Source organism: Cygnus atratus, chromosome Z (assembly GCF_013377495.2).
Source record: "Cygnus atratus isolate AKBS03 ecotype Queensland, Australia chromosome Z, CAtr_DNAZoo_HiC_assembly, whole genome shotgun sequence".
In the NCBI taxonomy this organism is placed as follows: Eukaryota; Metazoa; Chordata; class Aves; order Anseriformes; family Anatidae; genus Cygnus; species Cygnus atratus.
In genome coordinates, this window is record NC_066396.1 from 62,151,354 (window position 1) to 62,172,801 (window position 21,448).

At 39.9% G+C, this 21,448-nt stretch overlaps 1 protein-coding gene across 10 annotated transcripts in view; it reads right to left on the reverse strand.

Annotated features, from left to right (window-relative positions):
• Nucleotides 1-21,448, reverse strand: part of MCC (MCC regulator of WNT signaling pathway) — a 207,507-nt gene that overhangs the window by 73,107 nt on the left and 112,952 nt on the right. For all 10 annotated transcript variants that reach the window (XM_035562606.2, XM_050716463.1, XM_050716464.1 and 7 more), the window contains one exon: nt 2,010-2,123. In XM_035562606.2, the coding sequence (XP_035418499.1) occupies nt 2,010-2,123 (114 nt within the window). The remainder of the gene's footprint in view (nt 1-2,009; nt 2,124-21,448) is intronic.

Consider the following 21,448-nt stretch of genomic DNA (forward strand, 5'->3'; position numbering starts at 1 on the left):
CTGGAAAAAACCTTCGGCATTACAAATTTGTCACTACATGCATGCACAGTTAGTAACCAATCAAAGGAAAAGTCTAAACAATCTCATGCTAACAGAGCACAGTTAACCATCAATGTGGATTAATCATTGCATGGGAGCACCTAGAATCATAGCATGGCTCAAGTTGGAGAGGACCTCAAGGATCATCTAGTTCCAAACCCCCTGCCATTGGAAGGGACACCACCCACTAGATCAGGTTGCTCAGGGCCTCATCTAACCTGGCCTTGAACACCTCCAGGGATGAGGCATCCACAGCTTCTCTGGGCAACCTGTGCCAGTGCCTCACCACGCTCTGAGTGGAGGAGGGTACCTACAAGGTACTCTTCATTTGTTGAAATTTTTATACACATTTTTTCATAAAGACCCGAACCTAACAAAACTCTAGCTAGTACAAGACTCTGTAGAGATATAAATAACAACAAAGTCAGTGTAGCCACTCAGAACGATAAAGATTGCTTAGATGGTGGACCCATCTGACTGCTTAATGACTGCCAAATGCAGCATCGTGTCAAGCTGTACCTCAGAAAGAGGACTCTACCTCAGAGAGCAGTTGAAGTTAGAAAAGGATCTCAAGATAATAGCTGATAAATGGTGTGCGTGACTCTGGCTCATAGATCAAAAGGAATAAAGGGGATGACTGTTTTTTACTTGTGTATGCTGCATTGATGGGATGAAATAAGGGTCTTGTTTACAAGCCTAAAAGCCTTGAAAGTAGCTGAAAAAAATAATCAGGGAATGCAGACAAGGGTCTACAATGGAATGGGTTGCCCAGGGAAGTGGTGGAGTCACTGTCCCTGGGGATATTCAAGGAAACGTTGGACATGGTGCTTAGGGACTTGGTTTAGCGGGTGACATTGGTGGTAGGGGGATGGTTGGACCAGATGATCTTGGAGGTCTCTTCCAACCTTAATGATTCTGTGATTCTGTGTTTGAAGAACTGAAGTAAAAGCCTTAAAATCCAGACTGCTTGAACCATTATAAAGTTGGCTGGAGTTTAAGTAACACATAGATATAAGCCCCTACCAAAATGCCCTGAATACTGAAGGCTAAACTTGCAGAAACTCAGAATGACTGAGGTTGACAGGGACCTCTGGAGGTCACCTCTCCAACCCCATCCACTCATGGAGGGTCACTCACAGCAGGCTGTCCGAGACCTCCAGATGGCTTGTGAGTACTTCCAGGGATGGGGATTCTGCAGCTTCTCTGGGCAACAAACAAGATAGGATAATTTACAGGACAAAATGCTTTGTCTGGCTCTCTGCTAGTGTAAATTAGTATATATTTTGCATTAGTTTTGAATTGTAAAGTACTTACAGAAGGTATTTGCCAGAATGGCAGTACCTGAAAACAAGTGTTTTGTTTGTAGAAATATTATTGTTGTTGTTTTCTGTTTACATCTGGCTCTCTACGTTTATCCTAATCTGATCTTTTTTCTAAGAGCTGAGAAGGCATTAGAACCCAGCTCTTACTCCTATTTAATCTCTTGACTTTTCACTGACTGTATTTTCCATAACAGATACATACAAACTGGCTTACTAGAAGCTACACTGAGATCACTAATCGCTTCTCACATACCACCAAAGCACTGCAAATTGGCAATAGCTTTTGATCAGTGTTAATTTGTGCTATTTGAACATGACCCAAGACTGAAAGACTCTGTGATCAGTTACCTAATCCACTGAGAATTGCAATTTTTATTTTCTAAAATGCTTTGAAGCACTCACCATTAAAAGAGGTTGTTTATGTTGGCTTCAAAACAAAATCAATCTAATTCTTTCTTGGTATTTTTTAAAAGAATGTCATCAGCACATAGAACTTAAAACCCCTGGCAGCTATGTTTCTTACAGTCCTAAAATTCTTTTCACACATGACATTATTTCATCCCTTCCCCACATACTATATTCCTCTCTGTGGAACAAGAATAACACAAAACCAAGGACCATCTTCAAAATCTTGAACTATTAGCTCACCTGTGCTTTTGCCAATTTCTTTTCTAGCAGGTCACGCTCTCTTTCTGTTTGTTGTAGACGTTTATTAAGCTCCACTATGTCTCCCTTTAATGATGCCAGGGCTGCTAAATGAAGCTACAAGACAAAAGGGAAAGAAACAAATTAACCAAGTCACAAGCCATACAGCAGTACAATTTGAAAGAAGATACAGTATTACACAGCAGCTAAAACATCTGCAGATTTCTAAGTAGTTAATAAGAAGTTAGAATAATGGAAGTCAAAAAGCAAAGTACATACAACTAAACTTTCTTAACATGCAATTGTATTCTTGTGCTAGTTCACACATTCCTTCATCAGAAAACACATTATAAGGATAAACACAATGCAGAGTAATTCAGCTGGAAATGTGCACCTCAGTTCTAGCATGAGTTTAATAGGAAGTATCTCAAGCTTTGTGTTATAAAACCTTATATTTAATGTCAACCCAGATTTGTAATATAAAAGAAGGTGTTCTGTGTTTTGATGTCTTCAGAGATAAAGAGGTTATCAGTGTGGCAAAGGGAACAACTCCATGCATAGGATTCAATTTAAATTTGCAATTACTGCTTATTCAACTCTGAGCTACTGCTTTATTGTTGTTTTCCTCAACCTCACCTCAGTAAGCTGCAATGATTCTAATCTACTGAAGCCAAACGTTAAGAACGTGAACCGATTTTCATTCTGCAATAGATTATTTTGATGAAAGATATCTACCTATGCTGATCTTTGCTCTCTGGGGACAGCGACAGGACCCGAGGGAACGGCATGGAGCTGGGACAGGGGAGGGTCAGGCTGGGTGTTAGGGAAAGGTTCTGCACCCAGAGGGTGGTCGGGCACTGGGACAGGCTCCCCAGGGCAGCGGTCACAGCACTGAGCTGCTGGAGTTCAAGAAGCGTTTGGACAGTGCTCTCAGACTTGTGGTCTGGTTGTTGGGTGGTTCTGTGGGGAGCCAGGAGCTGGACTCAATGATCCTTGTGGGTCCCTTCCTACTCAGGATATGCTATGGTTCTATGATTCTATATTTAATTGATAGCATTTGGAAATACATAGGAAACTAAGATAAACAACACAATTAAGTTATGTTAGCTACCTAACTTAGAAATCAAGAACAATTCTTATTAAAAACTCAACAGTTACAATGCATTCACATTCTCTTTTATCCTCAATATAACCCTTTCATTATTACAGCAAAAGTAGCAGCTAGAATTCAACATTCTGTATTGACAACCACAACAGAAAAGCCCAGGAGGAAAACTAGCCAATAACTCTGAAGCCTTTATTTGTAGCACTAAAGAAACAACTCCAAGTCATACTGGGTGTGAAAACTAAAGTGACCTTTCACACTGAACCAAGTAACACAGCAAACACTGCTCTGCTGCAAAGACTTGAACTGAAAGACAAACCCTTCTTCTATCACTTAGTCTGACATTTTATTGGGTGGGTCTCTTTTAAGTTATTTTTCTTCTTCCATTTCCAGCCGATCTGCTAATGAGTCCCATTTTTGTATCAGTTTACCTTCACAATACCAAAAACTGGCAAAGCCATATGTGTTTTCATGTACTGATGTGTGAAAGTAGTCATAATACAGAAAAGAGACTCGGTCATTTAGCGATAACTCCTTCACATACAGTATTCCTGTTGCTGTAGAAAAGGCCACTTCTGGCTTCAGCACAGGAAACTTGATTGCACAAAAATTTCAAATATGAATTCTGTAGTTTTAACTGCAGTGTAACTAGTTACACTAAAAGCTCTGGACGTGCTCATTTGTCAGCTCAGTCTAAAACACTTTTATTATGCCAGCTACAAAAATGTGTTACACGCATGCAGTTGTTCATTTCAGCATAAACATACACATATGCAATTTTATGTTGCAGTATGTTTAAGATTCTTGACCCTCATTTTTCAAGTGAAAAAAACAGCAGTTCAGGCCTGCTATGGGCATATGCTATACAGTTTCTTTCAAATATGTGTTCTGAAATGTCTTAGGTCCAGAAATTCCCCAGATCTTCAAGTATTGTTGGCCTTTGGAATAAGGCTTTCCTTCCTACTACTGGAAACCATGGACTGGTTTTACAGTGTGGAGAAACGAGAACCAGCCTAATGGCACCAATCTGTTCATAACTGACTTACAATCTTCAGGAAAGCTGGTGAACTTAAAAGTCACTGTTTTTTGCCTTAACAGAGAAGTGCTGCAATGAAGCTCATCAGCTTGTTCATCAGATCTTGCATCCTTTAACACAGCTTTCAAAACATATGTGAAAAAATGGCTATAATTCTCTAAATTGTATACAAAAAAATGGTGTGTAGTCAAGTAAGTATCATTCCCTTTTGCACACTGTAATTAAATGTTCACCAGCTGTGGTTTTAATTAAGTACCAGACTTACATGTTCATACACATGGAGCTGTAAAAGGACACCATTAATTTAAAAATCTCAATGAAAACCAACTTGTTCTCTGAACAGCGGAACTGATGAAACTGACTTCCTGTGGATTTGTCTTTGATCCTTCCCATGCTAAGACTCGCTCAGCTCTTCTTCACGCCCCCTAGCACACCCCAAACAAGGTAAGAAGCAGCACGAATGTGTCCAGCCTCACAACAATGCTGCTGCCCAGCCTGACAGCCCCGGCCAAATGAGGGTATACAATGGGCGAGCTACACCTGCCTCCCCTTCACCATAGGGTCTCTCTTCTCCAAATAACCAGAGCTGCTTTTTTAATTACAAAAAGTTTGTTGCAACTTTCGCTATCCAAAATGATCCTTTCCTTTCATAATTTGAATCAGGTCAGTTTCTACATGCTAATAATAAAAAAAAAAAAAAGCATAACTGAAACATCAGACTAGACAACATGAAGTTATCATACGGAAAGGAATGCTGCTTGGGATACTCTTCAGTTTCAGTGTGCTCTTTCGGTGAACCCAGTGCAAATGGCAGTAGGTAATACGTGAGTGGTGCCTCCAGCTACTACTGTGATAAAAAATAAGGTTAGCAAAGGTAGGGTAGCTGTCTGACCTTGGCTGTAGAAAAAAAAAAAAAAAAAAAAGTTATTAGGAAGTATTGCTGCATCTTTCCTTAAGGAAATAAGGAAACATCTGAACAAAGAGCTACCACAAACAAAAAAAAATGCCCTGCAAAAAAAAGCCCGTATTTAGAATTCAAATGAATAATCTGAACTATTAAAGATGGAAAGACTCCATTTAAAAATCTCATCTAGAAGGCAATGATACGGGGCCTGGAGCATCTTCGCTATGAGGAAAGGCTGAGAGACCTGGGTCTGTTCAGCCTGGAGAAAAGAAGACTGAGAGGGGATCTCATCAACGTTTATAAATACCTGAGGTGTGGGAGACAGACGGATTTGGCCAACCTCTTTTCAGTGTTTTGTGGGGACAGGCCAAGGGGCAATGGCCACAAGACGGAGCACAGGAAGTTCCGCACCAACATGAGAAAGATCTTCTTCACGGTGAGGGTGGCAGAGCACTGGGACAGGCTGCCCAGGGAGGTTGTGGAGTCTCCTTCTCTGGAGATATTCAAGGCCTGTCTGGACGCCTACCTGGGCAGCCTGCTCTAAGGAACCCACTTTGGCAGGGGGGTTGGACCCGATGATCTTTCGAGGTCCCTTTCAACCCCTTCAATTCTGTGATTCTGTGATTGTCAAAACTGCAATTCTGCAGTAGTGAACCACTTCTCGATACGAGAGCTGAGAAAAAGAGGAGAATGGAAGTAGCCATACGGCACACAACTTTTTTTCCCCCTTCAGCAAACAACAGACAAGGCAGACTGACTATTGCCAACACTGATATCAGACATGTATAACTCAAGGAGGGCTGCACCATGAAACAAATCATAAACTCATTAGTTTGCAACAATTAGGTTATATACCACAAAGACTACTGTTTGCACAACATATTGGTCTGAACCTTTAAACAACAGCTCCCATGAAGAGCTACTTGAGTACAGGGAGAACAGTTCATTGACAAAGCCAGCATTGTTCATACACTTTATATTGATCCAATATAGGACGTAATGAATTCTCACATTTCACAGGAAAAAAAAAAAAGAAAACACTATACGATGCCAATGCACCCAAACTGTCCAACAGGACAGGCAAGGTCAACACAAATGAATGCAATATCAAGAAAGAAGGGATCAGACAGGCAAACTAACTTGTTTCTCTACCATCAGCCAAAGTAAGAATTCTTTCAGTCAAGAAAGCAGATGCACGTGATTGTTAAAAAATGCACCACCTATCTTAACTCAGAAGTTATAATTTCTACAAAATTTTATGCAATGGCAACTGCAGGTTGTTCACCGAAACATAAATAAACCACATTTTATACCCAATACTATCCTGTCACTTGTTAATAATACATATATATTTTTATATATGTAATATATAAAACATATATAAAACAAATAGCAATCTGTGCATAGCATGCTGCCTTTAAAGTGAAAACCACTGTACTGATACGTTTTGAAAGATACAGTAATTCAAAAAAAAAAAGTCATCACAAGCTTACGGAAACCAAGCTCCTGACCTCTCTTCCCCATCTTACCTGCCTCTACAACACCTCACACATGTATGGCAGACATGATTCAATGATGTTTGTATATATTGTATATATTGTATATACTGTTTGTATAGTGCCTTAAAAGCCGCTTTTGGTGCTGGGCTCTGTGACACTTTCTGTGCAGGTACAATTAGAATCAGTATTTGTTGGCAGTCAGGTGTCTCAAGAATTTTTTGGGGAGAAGAGTGCAAAAGCAGATGGGATAGTAATATGAACTGAATGACAAGGAAGCAAGATACTACTAAAATATCTGTAGTACATACCGCTGGAAGTGTTCTGATGCCAAGACCAAAACAAGAGAAAGATGCAAAGAGCAATGAAGGACTGTGCTGAAAAAAATGACAGGTTACAATTAACCTCATCACTAAGTCTGATCCTCTTTTTTCTTCCCTTCCTCCTGAAAATAGCCTAGTTAAATTCGATTGCTAAAACCAGTTGTACTCAAGGTATGCTTTTTCTGTTTTCAACAGAACACTCATAAAAGGGACAACCTTCTCCTTCTGAAATTAAGGAACCAGCCTTTCCTCTTTCCTAATTTCCTGCTTTCATCACCTACCATACGCTGCACATCCGCTTGGGAACTGGTGTTCAGAAACATAACTTCTGACATAAGTGAGCCATAACAGTATCGAGATCGTGGCAAGGAGTTATAAACCCATTAACCAAGATGAAGTAGCCAAACACCAAATGACCCATTTATTTGTTCTGCTTGTGTCTTCTGCAACTGGCCAATAAGCCCCTGCACTGGAAGAAGGCCCAGTGGAGATGGGCCAGGCAATGCCCCCACGAAGCTGAGGGAATAATGAAGGGTGTGACTGACCACAGCTGCTGCAAAAAAGCTGATTTTATCTCCATACAAATGGGACTGGAGGGTGGCCATCATTTCAAATAAACAGCTATGTCAGTTGAGTGGATGAACTGGTGGTCTAGATGTTCCTCCCTGAGATCATTAAAAAAGCACAACCAGCACTGGGGAGGTGTAGACATGGTTCAGCCCAACACAGACTTTAAAAACTAAACAACCATTGAAGAGAGGAATGAGCCAGCAGGAGAGCTGGCTACAACCCAGGCATGCCTTCCTGGTGGGACTGGGGATTCTCAGCGTTGTGACAAGTGAGAGCATTACATAGACCAGTAACAGAGCTTATATTGGTATAGAGATTGAACTGTGTAATGTAATTGCTATGTATTTTAAGTGTAACTCACATTTGTGTTGTATTTTCAGCGTATTTCTGTCACTATTATAACTCAAAAATTGTGTAATATCACCTACTTTCAAATAAGTGCATTTAATAGTAAACATTGCACCCTCCAGATAAGGAGTATCTAAAAGAACCTGTTAACAATGTATTGGACTCTGACACCCTTTCCTCTATTTTCCATTTGTATTTTGCATGGTTTAGTGCAAATAACACACAACACCTATTTTTTTCTTTGTTTTCTTACGACTCATTTTAATGGCAGGCTGTATACACAAGCACGCCTGATCAAATATTCAAAATGCTGCCTCATCTGTGAAAGCCTACCAAATTTTTCTTATCAAATGTCATTACAAAGCGGCTTTGTAATATGAGAGATGGGAGATTTCAAGTACAGCATGCAAAATGCAGTCAGAATCTCACTTAAAACTTAAAGGGCAAAACAACAAGTGCCTATGTACTGTATTTTCTGACACCCATCTTCAAGGTGAGGAAAATACGGTTAAACCATACAATTGCTGTCAAGGAAATAAAAAGAGTCAGTAACATAAGTTTATAATGAGAAACACATTTTAAGACAGAAAAAACTTTATCTGGATTTTGAATTGAGGAGTTTCAGAGATGCACAACTCTCCTTAATGTCAGCCAAGAACAATGTCATGGTTAGCCCAGGAAAAGCTTTGACAAGGCTGGATGTCAGCGGCTGAGATGAAAGAGAACCTGTCACACTAACATGTGGCATGTGTACTTAGAACTTGCATAACAAAGGTAAAAGAGGAGAAATGTACATGGAAAAAAATAGCATGAAAAATTACAGCACGGGTTCACATCTTTAAAAAACATCAAGACAAAAGCAAACAAAACTGAAAACAAACTTTCATCTGAGAGGAGCTAAAGATATGAAACTTGTGTTACAGGCAATTGCTGTACGTAATAACGGTGTTGGTAAGCTTATGGTTTATCAGTAGCACAGACAGGGTGTTATATGCAAATAATACACTTAAAGCGACTGCTACGTAAATGTGTAGATACTCTAAACTGTTTTTCTTCTCAGTCTTACATGTCTTTCATGCCTCCTTTTCTCACTCAGGCTCCATGAAAGGTGCATTGTTATTGTACAAGTGATGAAATAAATATAATCAAAGCCCATTTCTGTGAATGTACTGACAAGGTGAAACTGAAAAACGTAAAAGAACAGCCATCTCCCAGAAGTAGTGACAGGACAGTTCAATATTCTCCAGACAATTTCAGCTTTGTGATCTCTAGAGCTTAAACCTGAAATACCACTGCCAACTGCCCTTTACGTAAATACCTACGGCAAAGTCAAAATGACTAAAAGAGCAATATCACTGAACTGTTCGATATGTCTACCAACATGCCCTAAAACTGAAGGTTTCAAACAATCATTACGTGCTAATAAAAAAAAGCTACAAATTTTTAAATGACATACAAAATGGACATTTTGTGACTATCCTGCTGAACCAATTATTGCCATATTAGACATTAGACAGTTACATCATATGTTTGTGCAATACCAAACAAATAACGTGCCAAAACAAGCCATGAAGGAACCATCCAAATTCTAAAAAAACAAAGACAAATGTTCGTAAGGCACACTTAGTTTTAATCTGAAAAGTCTGCAGAAGATGTGTTCAATCTGTTCATGTTATTTATAAACAATTTTAACTGAGATTTTTTTTTAATTGGAAATTAACATTTCCAGGCACTTCATATGCTTGTGTATATTTCAAACTATTTCTTAAAAACAAACAAACAAACAAACAAACAAAAACATTAAAAATCACAGTGAATTCCTGCCTTAATCAGTGAAAAGTATCTGATAAAGAAAATACACTACAGGATTGTTCAAAAGTGTAATGGAACAGATAATTTGGTGCTATCCCACTGAGTATGATCAGTTTTAGAACATCATTAAAAAAAGACATAATCATGGAAAATACATCCTTATTTGAAAAATTACTCAGACAATTTGCACTTGATGAACAGAGCATGTGCTAATTTGTACTTCATGAGTCCACCTGAGGGACAGATTAGTGGGTCTACTCCTATTACAACAGATGTTCACACCTTCATGGGAAAGAAATTTTTAGGTGACAAGAGAAGAACAGCCTAAACACGTGGTCCAAAAGTAACCAGAGAGGCAAACATCTGAATCTGAAGATCGCACAGAACAACCACACCTTGCAAAGTTTACTCTGTTGGGATTCTTAACAGTATTAATTGTCCCATTGCAAGGCAACCCACGTGTCCACGGTGATACCCTCTCATATGGCTTTTGTGCTACGTTTAAAGGCTCAGCCTTGCTTTTGCCCTCCAAAGGGGGAAACCACTGCCACTTGTGCTCCCAGTTGTTTGTGGGGAGCAACGTAACAGTAATGCAGCGGATGGAAACGGGGCGGTGGAGAGATCTACTTAGGACAAAATACTGTCTTCATTTCACCTCAGTCTCAACATACCATCTGTAATCACAGGGTTGCCTTTCTTTAATTCGAAATTTAAAAACTGGTATTAGAATACCATTATAAGCTAGGAGGAGCTTGAAATGTCTATATTAAGCAAGATTTGATCCCACCTCAGTCAATTTATTTAGCATCCTTACTGTCCTTACAATTACCGGCAGAAGGACTATCAATATAATTCAATTAAGATAAATTATCTCTTTGTTTGTGTCACTTTGAATTGATGGAAAGAGGAAAAAAACCTTTCTTTCGAACCTCTCCTTTGGCCCAACACAACTGAAGAAACTGAATCAGGAAGGGAGATGAACAGCAAGGTTCAGCCTTTTCTCTGTTCCTTTCCAGTTTGCAAGGAGCACCCAGAGGTGGCAGGCATACCATTCTCCCCTCGGGGAAGAAAGAAGTAGAGAACTAATCCCAAGAAGGCACTCCACTCAACCCTCTGCATTTAGCATTATGATGGCCCACATTCTACTGCTGGATACAACAAATATCACAGATGGGGTGTAAGTTCATTTACATCAACTTGTTTTCTAGCAGCCCCACCTTTTTTTATATCACATTGCCTTGCTCGTTCACCTTCAGTCTTTTCTGAGAACAAACTAGATCTTTTGAAGTAGAGACTGCCACTTGAGAGCCACTCAAAAATAAGTATTACTTACTGTGCTAATTTAGTAATAAAAAACAAATAAATAAAAAGCATCCCATGGTTCTCATAATCTTTCCAAAACTTCTCAACCAGAAAATAATTTCTGATTTCCCAAGATAGGACTGTGGACTTGCAACAGAGCTGTGTTTACAGTGACACATGGATCCTCAACTCAACAATGGCCCACATGATCTGCTGTCACCACAAATTTAGAGAAAATTTGTCACGCCAGGTCAAATCAGTGATCTACCAAATGCAATACTCTTCTTCTGCCATAAGCCAAAATTTGATGCTGCAGTAAGAACAGAAACCAAAGAAAACAAAATGCCAAACCCATCAGCTAAACACCCTGTAACATACGTTTTCAATTGTTCACAGAGAGAAAGCTTCTTTCCAACTTTTCTTAATCACCTCATGCACTAAAGCACTTTATCAGAACGCCCATCATGTAGCTTCGAACTACAACTCTATAAAGCAATTCTTCTTAAAACCTGGCTAAACAGAGCCCCCAGCTGTGGCAGCAAAATTCCCTGGATGAGCAAGTGCTTGTTTAGCAAAATATACACGGTTCAGTTCTTAACTACCCCATTGTTGAGAGGTTATCGGCACCTCTGGAACGTCCACATGGCCCTTCCTGCTGCTTTCATCTCAGGCCACGGCCATTCCTTCCTCACAGGACCTGTGGTGGCAATTCTTCCCACAACTGCACCTGTAATTCCCCCAGTTACACATTCTCCAGGGTGACAGAGTTAATTGGTGACCACCCAGACTGCAAGACAGCAGTGTTTGTTCTTTTTTATTTTTTTATTTTTTGAAAGACAGCATACTATAAACAACACTCAACTTGTATACTGTTTACCAAGTATCCTCCACCTTTTCTTTTAGGAACACGGGCCCGTGGGGGACCCGTGCTGGAGCAGTTTGCTCCTGGGGGATGGATGGACCCCGTGGTACGGAGCCATGTGGGAGCAGTTCTTGAAGAGCTGCTGCCTGTGGGCAGCCCCCGCAGGCTCAGTTCGGGAAGGACGGCATCCCGTGGGAGGGACCCCACGTGGAGCAGGGGCAGAGTGACCGTGATGGAGCGGTGGAGATGAAGCGTCAGGAACTGACCGCAGCCCCCATTCCCTGTTCCCCTGCTGCCGCTCGGGGGGAGGAGGTGGAAGAGGGTGGATGGGGGGAAGGTGTTTATTTTTTCGTTTTGTTTTGTTTAGTTTCTCACTGCTCTAGCTTGTTAGTAATAGGCAATAAATTTTATTACCTCCCTACTCTGAGTCTGTTTTGCCCTTCACGAAAACTGTTGAGTGATCTTCCTGTCCTTATCTCAACCATCGATCCCTTTTCATCTTTTTTTCTCCCCCTTTCCCTTTGAGGACGGGGAGTGAAAGGGCAGTTGTGAGGGAGCTTGGCTGCCCAGCTGGGTAAAACCACCACACAGTCCAGGTCAGTTCTCAGCACAAGTGGCATTCCTGTGGTCAGTCGTCATTTTAGGCAGATCTTGGCTCTTTTGCCTTGCAATCCTCACCAGCCAACCAGTTCAAACCTTGATGCAGAATTAACTTTTTCAAACTTAATGCAAAAATCCTCAGGCAGGAAAATTACCTGTGCTACTATAACTTCAGTTTCTGCAGGAAGCTACCCCAGTTTTTCTCTAGATACACACAATAAACCTTTGTAAAAAGTTATTTTTGAGTACTTCATGCGTAAACAACATCCAGCACATTTCAGCATTTCTAGACTTCTCCAGTGCTGCATCTTTCAACGTCTCCTCTTTCTTATTACCAGGTTAATACACAAGGGAAAATCTAACTGATTTTACTGAAAGCTTTGCCATTAGGTGGGTAACTGGGTGAGACTTCTCGTTACATCCTGTTGCATTTTGCATTGCACTGGATGTTATTAGTGAAACCACAACTTTAACAAATTGGATATAAAGTAACTACTGTCAAAAAAATACAGCCCTGACAACACTCTATGATCATCTATCACTTTTAGAAATGAGTATGTTACTAAGGCTCAAAATGTGAGTTACTACAAGGCTCTTAGAGGAGCTTGCCTGCAACAGGAAAAAAGAAAATCTGTTTGGCTGGGTTCTAGTCAGTCATTTCTTTCTTATTTTTTTTTTAATATTTAAAGATGATGATGATTTTCTTGAAGAAAGCACCTTAAATTAAAAAACAAACAAACAAACAAAAACACAAAACAAAACCAAGCACACATATTATGTTCTATCCTAACAAACTTTCTTCTGTCTAAAAACAGTCCATAGGTCTATCCAAGTAAGTTTTTGATCTCTATGGTATAACTCATTTGAAACAAATCTTTTGTTGAAGAGCTCCATCCAGTTAAAACTATTCTTATTTCTGGAGAAAAAAAAACAAAAAACAAAGAACACATGGGTAAAAATTTCATTAGTTTAAACCACTGGCTTTTCTGCCAAAGCAGTGAGTTGAAGGATTGAAAAACAGAATATGGCCTCCAACACTTTGCATTAATCCAATTATTACTGGTTATTTGCATGTTCATATCCGGAGCTAAGTACAAGAAAAACTTTTGCAAGATTTCTGCATGATGCCCCAAGCTCCTTCTTCATGTCATCTACGCCCATAAAGAAGCAGACAGCACAGAGCATTTATGAACCAGGCTTTCTGAAAGAAATTCAATTACATCCATGTGTTTATCTTTCTGAGTCACTATAATGCTGATACTCTAAGGAATGGAACCTGCATTGCACAAAAAACTGAAAAGGTCAAAATAAACAATAATAAATTTTTATTATCAATTGCAGTGGCACAGGCAAGGTTGCACAGCTGGCATACCTCAATTTGCTTACTGAATAGGAATTTATGTAAATAGGCTTTGTGGTATTTCAGTAACACCTGGATATATTATTCCATTCAGAAGAAATGTTTTCTTTTGTTGTGCACTACACTACTAATAATCCAACATGTATCTTTGTCTGTGGTGTTAGCACAGTATCTTGCTCAAGTAGCTTCACATTTTCTCAGCAATTTATGTTGTACGCTCTCCTAAACAGACATGAAAGTAGCTGTAAAATTTGTAGGGAACCAAATCTCTATCGCATGACAAAATTCTAATGGCTGAGTCAACAGGTGACAGTAATTGTAAAGATAGGATCAGAAGTAATTCCAAAGTACAAGTAGCCAGTAATGACAAACCTGAAGCTAATCCAATCCCAACAAATGTAATGAGTAGAATTAAGTATGGTTAACAGCTCTGCACAACTCATGGGTGGGAAAAGGTGTCTAGTAAACCCTAGTACAAGATGAAATCTGTTTCTCATAACCTCTCCTCCAACAATGAGCTCATTTTTGTTCTTTTGTATTGTAAGCTGAGATGCAGCGACTTGACAGATGAGATATAGTTATTCTTCCAGCAAGGATGCCTTTTTCTTTTCAATTGACGTCAAAAAATCCCTTGTTCATCACAAAAAAAAAAATGCATAAACATTGTTTTAAATTATCTAAGCCATCTTCTAACCAGCTCTATGCCAGACCACCAATATTTTGGTTAAGACTACCCATTTTACATGATCTTTTCCAGGCTATTTCTCAGAAGAAGAATAAAATTTAAGTTTAAAATATTTTTACTGTTTAGCAGACAATTTATCTTCACTGCAACTGGTACACATACACATTTAAAATTTAACTGCAATTAATAATGAAACGTCAGACCCTTGCAATTAGCAAAGCCAAAAGCTTCAGTAAAACAAAAATTAAGAATAAAAACTGCTATAACATTTTGAGATTTGTTTACATAGTATTTCCACCTTTACGTGCCTGTCTCCACCCAGTCTAACGCAGGTTCATTCCTTATCCTGGATTCTGAATGCCAAATTTTACCCCATATTTCACTCATGCAATTCTATTAAATAAACAGGATTTGCATAGATATTTATGAGTCCAGGGCACAGTTGCAAGGGAAGTGCATATATCCCATAAGATTGTCATTCTCTCCTTGAGTGTAATTTTCTTTGGTTTAAATCATAAAATAGTAACACAAAAAAAACCAAACCAAACCAAAAACAACAACAACAACAATAAAAAAAAATTACTAATTCTCTAAGGAAGTCAGGACAGCAAAGGAAGTTATTTCTAAAGCATTTAATAAAATAAATTTTTATGTTTATATAATACAAATACATGCAAACATATGTACACATACAAAAAAAACACAGAGGTCACAACAAGTCAAAATATGTATTTTAAAGGCATTGTACATGTCACACAAACCATTTAACACTTCAAAATGTCTGCATCTTTCATATGACCACTTTCTCTAACATACACAAAAAAGACTTGCTGTGAATATGGCTCATAAAGAGCTTTCAAGCAGTAACTGGCACAGCCATAAATCTACATAACGTTCAGGAAATAAATCTTGTGCTCTCTGCTACCCATATAGGAACATCAATCTTAAGAAGAACACAATACAGTACCTCCTTATCTGTTTAAAGTAGGGCAAATATTTTACTCATGTTAATTGTCCTGACAGAAAAGGATCAACACTGCATTAATCCATTTAACATGTGGCTTATTTTTCACTCTTGTACGCTACATAGGCCCAAATGCTTGCTTACACCAGAGCTACAGATATTCTGTGGTAATTCTTCATAGGGCAAGTTCCTCTCTCATAGAGAGAGCATTCTCATTTGTAGCTTTATATAGCACATGGCTTATATCTCGCTCATGTAACTTGGTAGAAGGAAAGTGGAAGTTTATTTTTTTGGTAGTTCATGGCTTCAACATTTGTGCAACATAATACTTCACAGTTCATGTGAAGCACTACATTGGTGCATTATTTTCATTTTAATTCACATTCTCAAAATTACTTTCTGTGGGTTCTAAAATATAGACGTACTAGAAGCATTACCTTTAATATAATTCTAGTAATGAAACAGTAGCCAGTCCAATCCAAATGAAGAAATGTCAGTCAAAAAAAAAAAAAAAAGACGACATTTTCCCCACCTTTAAGCAATATCCTGGATCAAGCAGCAGACTTCAGAAGTGCTGTATCAGGCTAGACCACAGGCTGACAGCCCAGTATCCTGCCTCTGGGAGTGGTCATTAACAGAAGCTAAAGCAGAAGTGTGAGACCTGGGTACACATCTGTAATGCTTCCCTGGTATTGCGTTCCACGTCCTGCAGCTCACGGGTAACTTTCCCTTTTGATCTTCATACCACTCATGAATTTACAATGCCCTCTCAAAATATATAGCCCTTTTCCCCCCTTATCATCTCAGACTGACGTGCATTAATGTATTTAACAGAAGCTGCTCTTTCACTTTTGATCCCTCCTTTTGTCTTTCTTTGTAGAGTTCTGGTTTTACACTTCTGGTGCTCGATACATTGCAGCCCTGTGGGACAGTGCGTGGCAGCACAGCTGACATAGCTAACCATTTTCTGCTGTCAGCAACCTAAATCTACACATACATTACATCACTGGTCTCTGCTGTATTAACATTTGGGTTAATCTAGCCTGTACATAAGCAATCCCTGTATTCTGAAGTATACCCCAGAGTATATTCCATGGTTCTTTGTACTGAGAAGTCCCAGACTGTTCTCTCCCTCCCCAACTGACTGTATCAATTGCAGGGAAAAATGTTTGTCTTCAGGAGAACACAGTGGAAAAGGCATTAGCAGCTTCCTCTTTATGAAGTGGGTAGGCTCCAACTCAAGGCTCCCAGAATGCTTTATCTTAATAAGTGTCCCCATCCACACAAGCAAGCACCGGTTAAAAACACAAGCAGGTGTCTGCAGAAAGGTTTTGTGTATGAATACCAGTAACAACTCCTAGTGTGTAAGTAGGAACACAAGACATTTCTATGCATGTGACAGGCACAGAAAGATGCTACCTGCACGTAACAATACTGTGTGACTTATCAGAGGTGACAACTATCCGAATTATTCATATCCTATATAACTCTGGATAATTTTAATTCTTTGTTTCAGACGTTAGTGAATCAAACTGCTAACATCACTCATATTTGGACAAATCATAAAATCAAAGCATAGAAGGGACCTTAAAGACCTGGTTTCAACCCCCCTGCCATGGGCAGGGACACCTCCCACCAGACCAGGTTGCTCAAAGCCCCATCCAGCCTGGCCTTGAACACCTCCAGGGATGGGGCATCCACAGCTTCTCTGGGCAGCCTGTGCCAGTGCCTCACCACCCTCTGAGTGAAGAATTTCCTCCTCATGTCTCATCTAGGTGCCATCAGAAATGCACAGTTCTGGACAAATAGCTCCATTCTGGATAAACACAGCCATATATACACTGCATCCCTCCTGAGTAACATTCCCCTGCTTTGTAACTGAGCCAGCTAGCTTAGGTGAGCATCCCATTAACACAGCTGTGCTGTTTTATTATGCAAGCTATACTGGATATAGCTGGCTTATTCTGCATATTACTGACTTAACTGCAAGCCATGGTGTTCACTCAGAAAGGGCAAGGGCATTCAGATGGCTGCACCCCCTCCTTGGACGTGCACTTCCAGCCTGAACCCCCTGCATCCCACCCTGTCTCGGTTACTGTTCTCCTCTCCTGGGGCTCCAGACCCAGGACACTTCTCTGTATCCTTCCATTTCTGGATTGTTCCCTCTCTTCCCTACTCAGCAGTCTTTTCCCAAGTCTTCTCTTCACCAAACTCCAAGGCTCACCACAGCAGCCTCCTGCCTGCCGCGCTGCTCACCCCGAGCCCTGGAGTACAGCGGCTGTTTCCAGACTGCTCTGTGGTCCCTCTGAGGAGGGAATTAGCCCCTCATTAACCCTCTCTCTCCTGCTGTTACACACTGATGCAGCTATTTACCTAATTGCAGGGAGCAATTAATATTGTCTCAGTCTGCAAGCACCATTTTTGTCTATTTCTGCTGTAATACTGAGCATGCTGGAGAAGCAGTGCACCAGCAGCCTGAAATCCTAAAGTCTCTTTCTAGAAATTAAAATTAACAAAGAGGTATTTAAATATATATATAGATATATAAATTGTGAAAACTGTGTGATAAGGATCAGGTTTAAAACACTAAGGATCAAGCATAAAATATGCTACTGATGGAAAAGAGCAGCAGTGTTAAAAAGTACCCCATCATTTCAGTTTTTTGAACCTGGTTAAAATTGTCGACTGCTTCATTATTCAGCTGAGCTGAAATAAACTTAACTGCTAAATCACATGCCAGAGTATTTTGGAACATAGAAAACTTTTTTTTTCTTTTTTCTTTTTTTTTTTTTTCCTGATTCCCACTTCTCTGAAGAGGACTAGAAACAAACCGTTGAGACATCAAAACAAAGTTATAGTTGCGGAAAACCAATTAAGCTGACATTAATTCTTCACAAGGATGTTCTTACTCTGCAATAAGATGGTGCTCATCCCTTCTCTAACACCACCGCGCTCCCCCAAAACATCTTGCTGAGTCCATTTTCAAGTTCTCTAAAAGCATTTTTCTGTTCTTATAACCCACACAAGAAGGCAGTCAGCAACCTTTCTTACATAGCTGTGCCTTAGGTGTCTCATCTGATTCTCTGAAGTTTGCCATTCAATGGACTCAGTGAATTTTACACAAAAATAGTACTAAAAAATAGCCATGCTTGAAACAATTCACTCTTGCTTGAAATACAAGCAGCAATGCTCGAAGTGAGTACACAGGTAGAAGCCCCACTGATTCAAAGCCAACACTGACCAGCCAAATGCAAACATCTCCACTCCCAGTCTGCCCCCTGCTCCTGGGGACACCTGCTTGGTGTAAAGCTCTCCATTGTAGCAGCAGATTGTCACCATCACAGCATCTTTTACTCTTTCTCTAATCCCACCAGAGGCCCTGCCATTTCCACGTTGGAGGAAACCTCTCTACAGAATCTGGGACTCACAGAGCAAACCTGAGGCATCCCATGACTGGTCCCAAAACATACACTTTAGCTGGTTGCTCCGTTTCCCTACGTGTACCTGAGACTATCTGCAACTCTTTCTTCTTCATATGTTGAAATTTCTGGTTGGGAAAGATTGGGGAAAAAATGAAAGCAAGTTAAGAGTTTCTTTCTGAAGGCATACCATGGGACCTCAAATTAATGCTCCAGAAGACACAGTTCAATTTCAGTCACTAAGCATCATTTGAGCCAAAAAAAGGCATACCTCCTCCCCTAACATCACTGTAAGGCAAGTTAAACAGCATGAATCCGTATGTCCACTACAACAAAGAGGAAAAAATAAAACTGAATTCAACACAGAAAAAGGGGGAAGTAAGTAATTTTTCTTCCTCTTGCTCTAAGGTCTCAGCACCAGACTGTATTTGAAAGTCTGTGTCACTCTAAATAAAAAGCTGCTGATACATACCCTATAGTGCTAGAGTAAAAAGGTTTCAACTTCTATTGGAATGCACTTTGAAACAGCTATATCTAAGGTCTGGACTGAGGCAGAAAATTTATTATAAACATATTTCACCAAACTTCCATAGCAGAGATAAAAAAAGCCTCGGTACTACTGTTCCCTCCTCACTTCAGAGACAAGATCATCACAGAAGTGTAACTGCATGTACAGAGGGGTTTACCTAGCAAGGATATTTAAGTTTTAATGCAATTCTGCATGTTCGTAAAATACATTTGCAACCAGTCAAACTTAAGTGTAGGTATTTCTTGAAGGGAGGCAAGTGGGAGCTGCAGGAGGTGAAGAAATATTTCCTCAGTTTGTGTCCACCAACGATTTGAGATTCTCAAATGTACCTTTTCAAATAACTCCAAATAACTCCAGAAGAGTATTTCTGTAAACGTAATTTGTAGCGCTCTTAAACCTTGTTACTGGGACTTTGCATTTGTCCAGCCTCAAGAGCAGAGAACCACAGAAATTTATAATCTTCATGTCTGAGCTATGATCATGCACAGACCATACACACTGAAGCTCCATTTATATATTTATTACAAGGCTGAAACAGCTCTGCCTGCACCAGCAGAACAGCACACAGCCTCCTCAAGGTGCTTTGGGTCAAAACTGGATTCAGATTAACCTGGTTAAAACTTATTCCTGAAGTCAGGTCCAACTATCTGGCAAACAAGAGACTGAGGAATGCAATGTGTGGGAAACCACAGGAACCCTTATTTCCTCCCCCCTCCCCCCTTTTCTACATTTGGATAATAAATGCCAGTTCGGGCTGCTGTTAGAAAACAGAGCAGGAACATGTACGCGTTGTGGCTAACAGAGCCTTTTTTGAGTCACAATGGTCCAAACATTGCAATGGTGACAGAGTTCATAACACCTATTTTATGTCCCTCCTGCTTAACTCAGTGCCACCCACCAGCCATACCCTGGAGCTCTCAGTTTCTTTTTGCATGAGGGTGCAGCAACAGCAGCTCACAGCTTCCTTACCTGGCTGTGCACAAGGAGACACTCAGCTGCACCACTGACATATGCTGACCCTGCAGTCACTCCCCCTCTTCCCAAAGGTTATGATGGCAGACTGCACGCACTTGGTCTGTAAACTGTGCTGTGAATTAGACCACCCTGCTCTGAATTAATATACTTCAGTTTCCTGAGATTTAAGTTAGCTGCTTTTCCTGACTAGGGACATTAAGGGTTTTTCTCTTCTAATTAATAGCAAATGTTCCATTACATTACAAAATCAGAAACTAAGACAGAGATCTGGAAAAGAATTCGAGGACAGTATAAACCAGATGGCTCTAGGCAAGAACATTACATTTAAATATAAACATCTTTCTGCACAACTCTGGCACATTTTTCCAGTGTTACTGACTTAACAGTTCCAGCATTATCCCATAACCCAGGACTGTGAGTATATACTGCGAGAGATACAACTGCAGCAGAATCACCCAATGGAAAATTAGGTCTTGTTTTACATGCCCAGCTATGTGACTATCAATGGGCAGATTTGAACTGCCAACAAAATTATGGAAGCTGCGAGAATCAATTGCTCTGTCTGCTCAGCCCACTCCTCAGCCAGAGGCGGAATGAACACAGATGGGAACGACCCAGCCCCCTGAAATCCCAGCAGGCCTTACACATTGTAGCTTAATTTATATTTGAGCAGATTTTCGGTTTCTAATCCCTACACACAGGATGGAGCTGTTTCTCCCACCAGCCTGAATCATCCACTTTTAAACTATTACATCCTCCTCCTCCGCACTCCCCGCAGGCCAAGGAGAGACTTCCATGCCCAGGGTGATGGAATTACACTATCATCTGTGAAAGATATATATATTTTTAAATGATCACATGGGCAGAGCTTTTAAGAGAAAGACCTTGATCACCCTTCACTAAGTCTCTCAGATAGGTAGATAAACCAAAATAGCACTTAATAATTAATAATAATAATAATAATAAAAAAATAATAAAAATAAAAAAAAAAACAAAATAGCATTTAACTGGGGCAGATTCCATGTTCCATTAAAAAAAAAATGTAACATGCAACCAAACCAAAAAAAACCACCCCACCTCCAAAACCAACAAGAAGACCATTTCATAGTCTTGGAGGCAAAATCACCTAACCTGACCTTCCAAGTAACATTG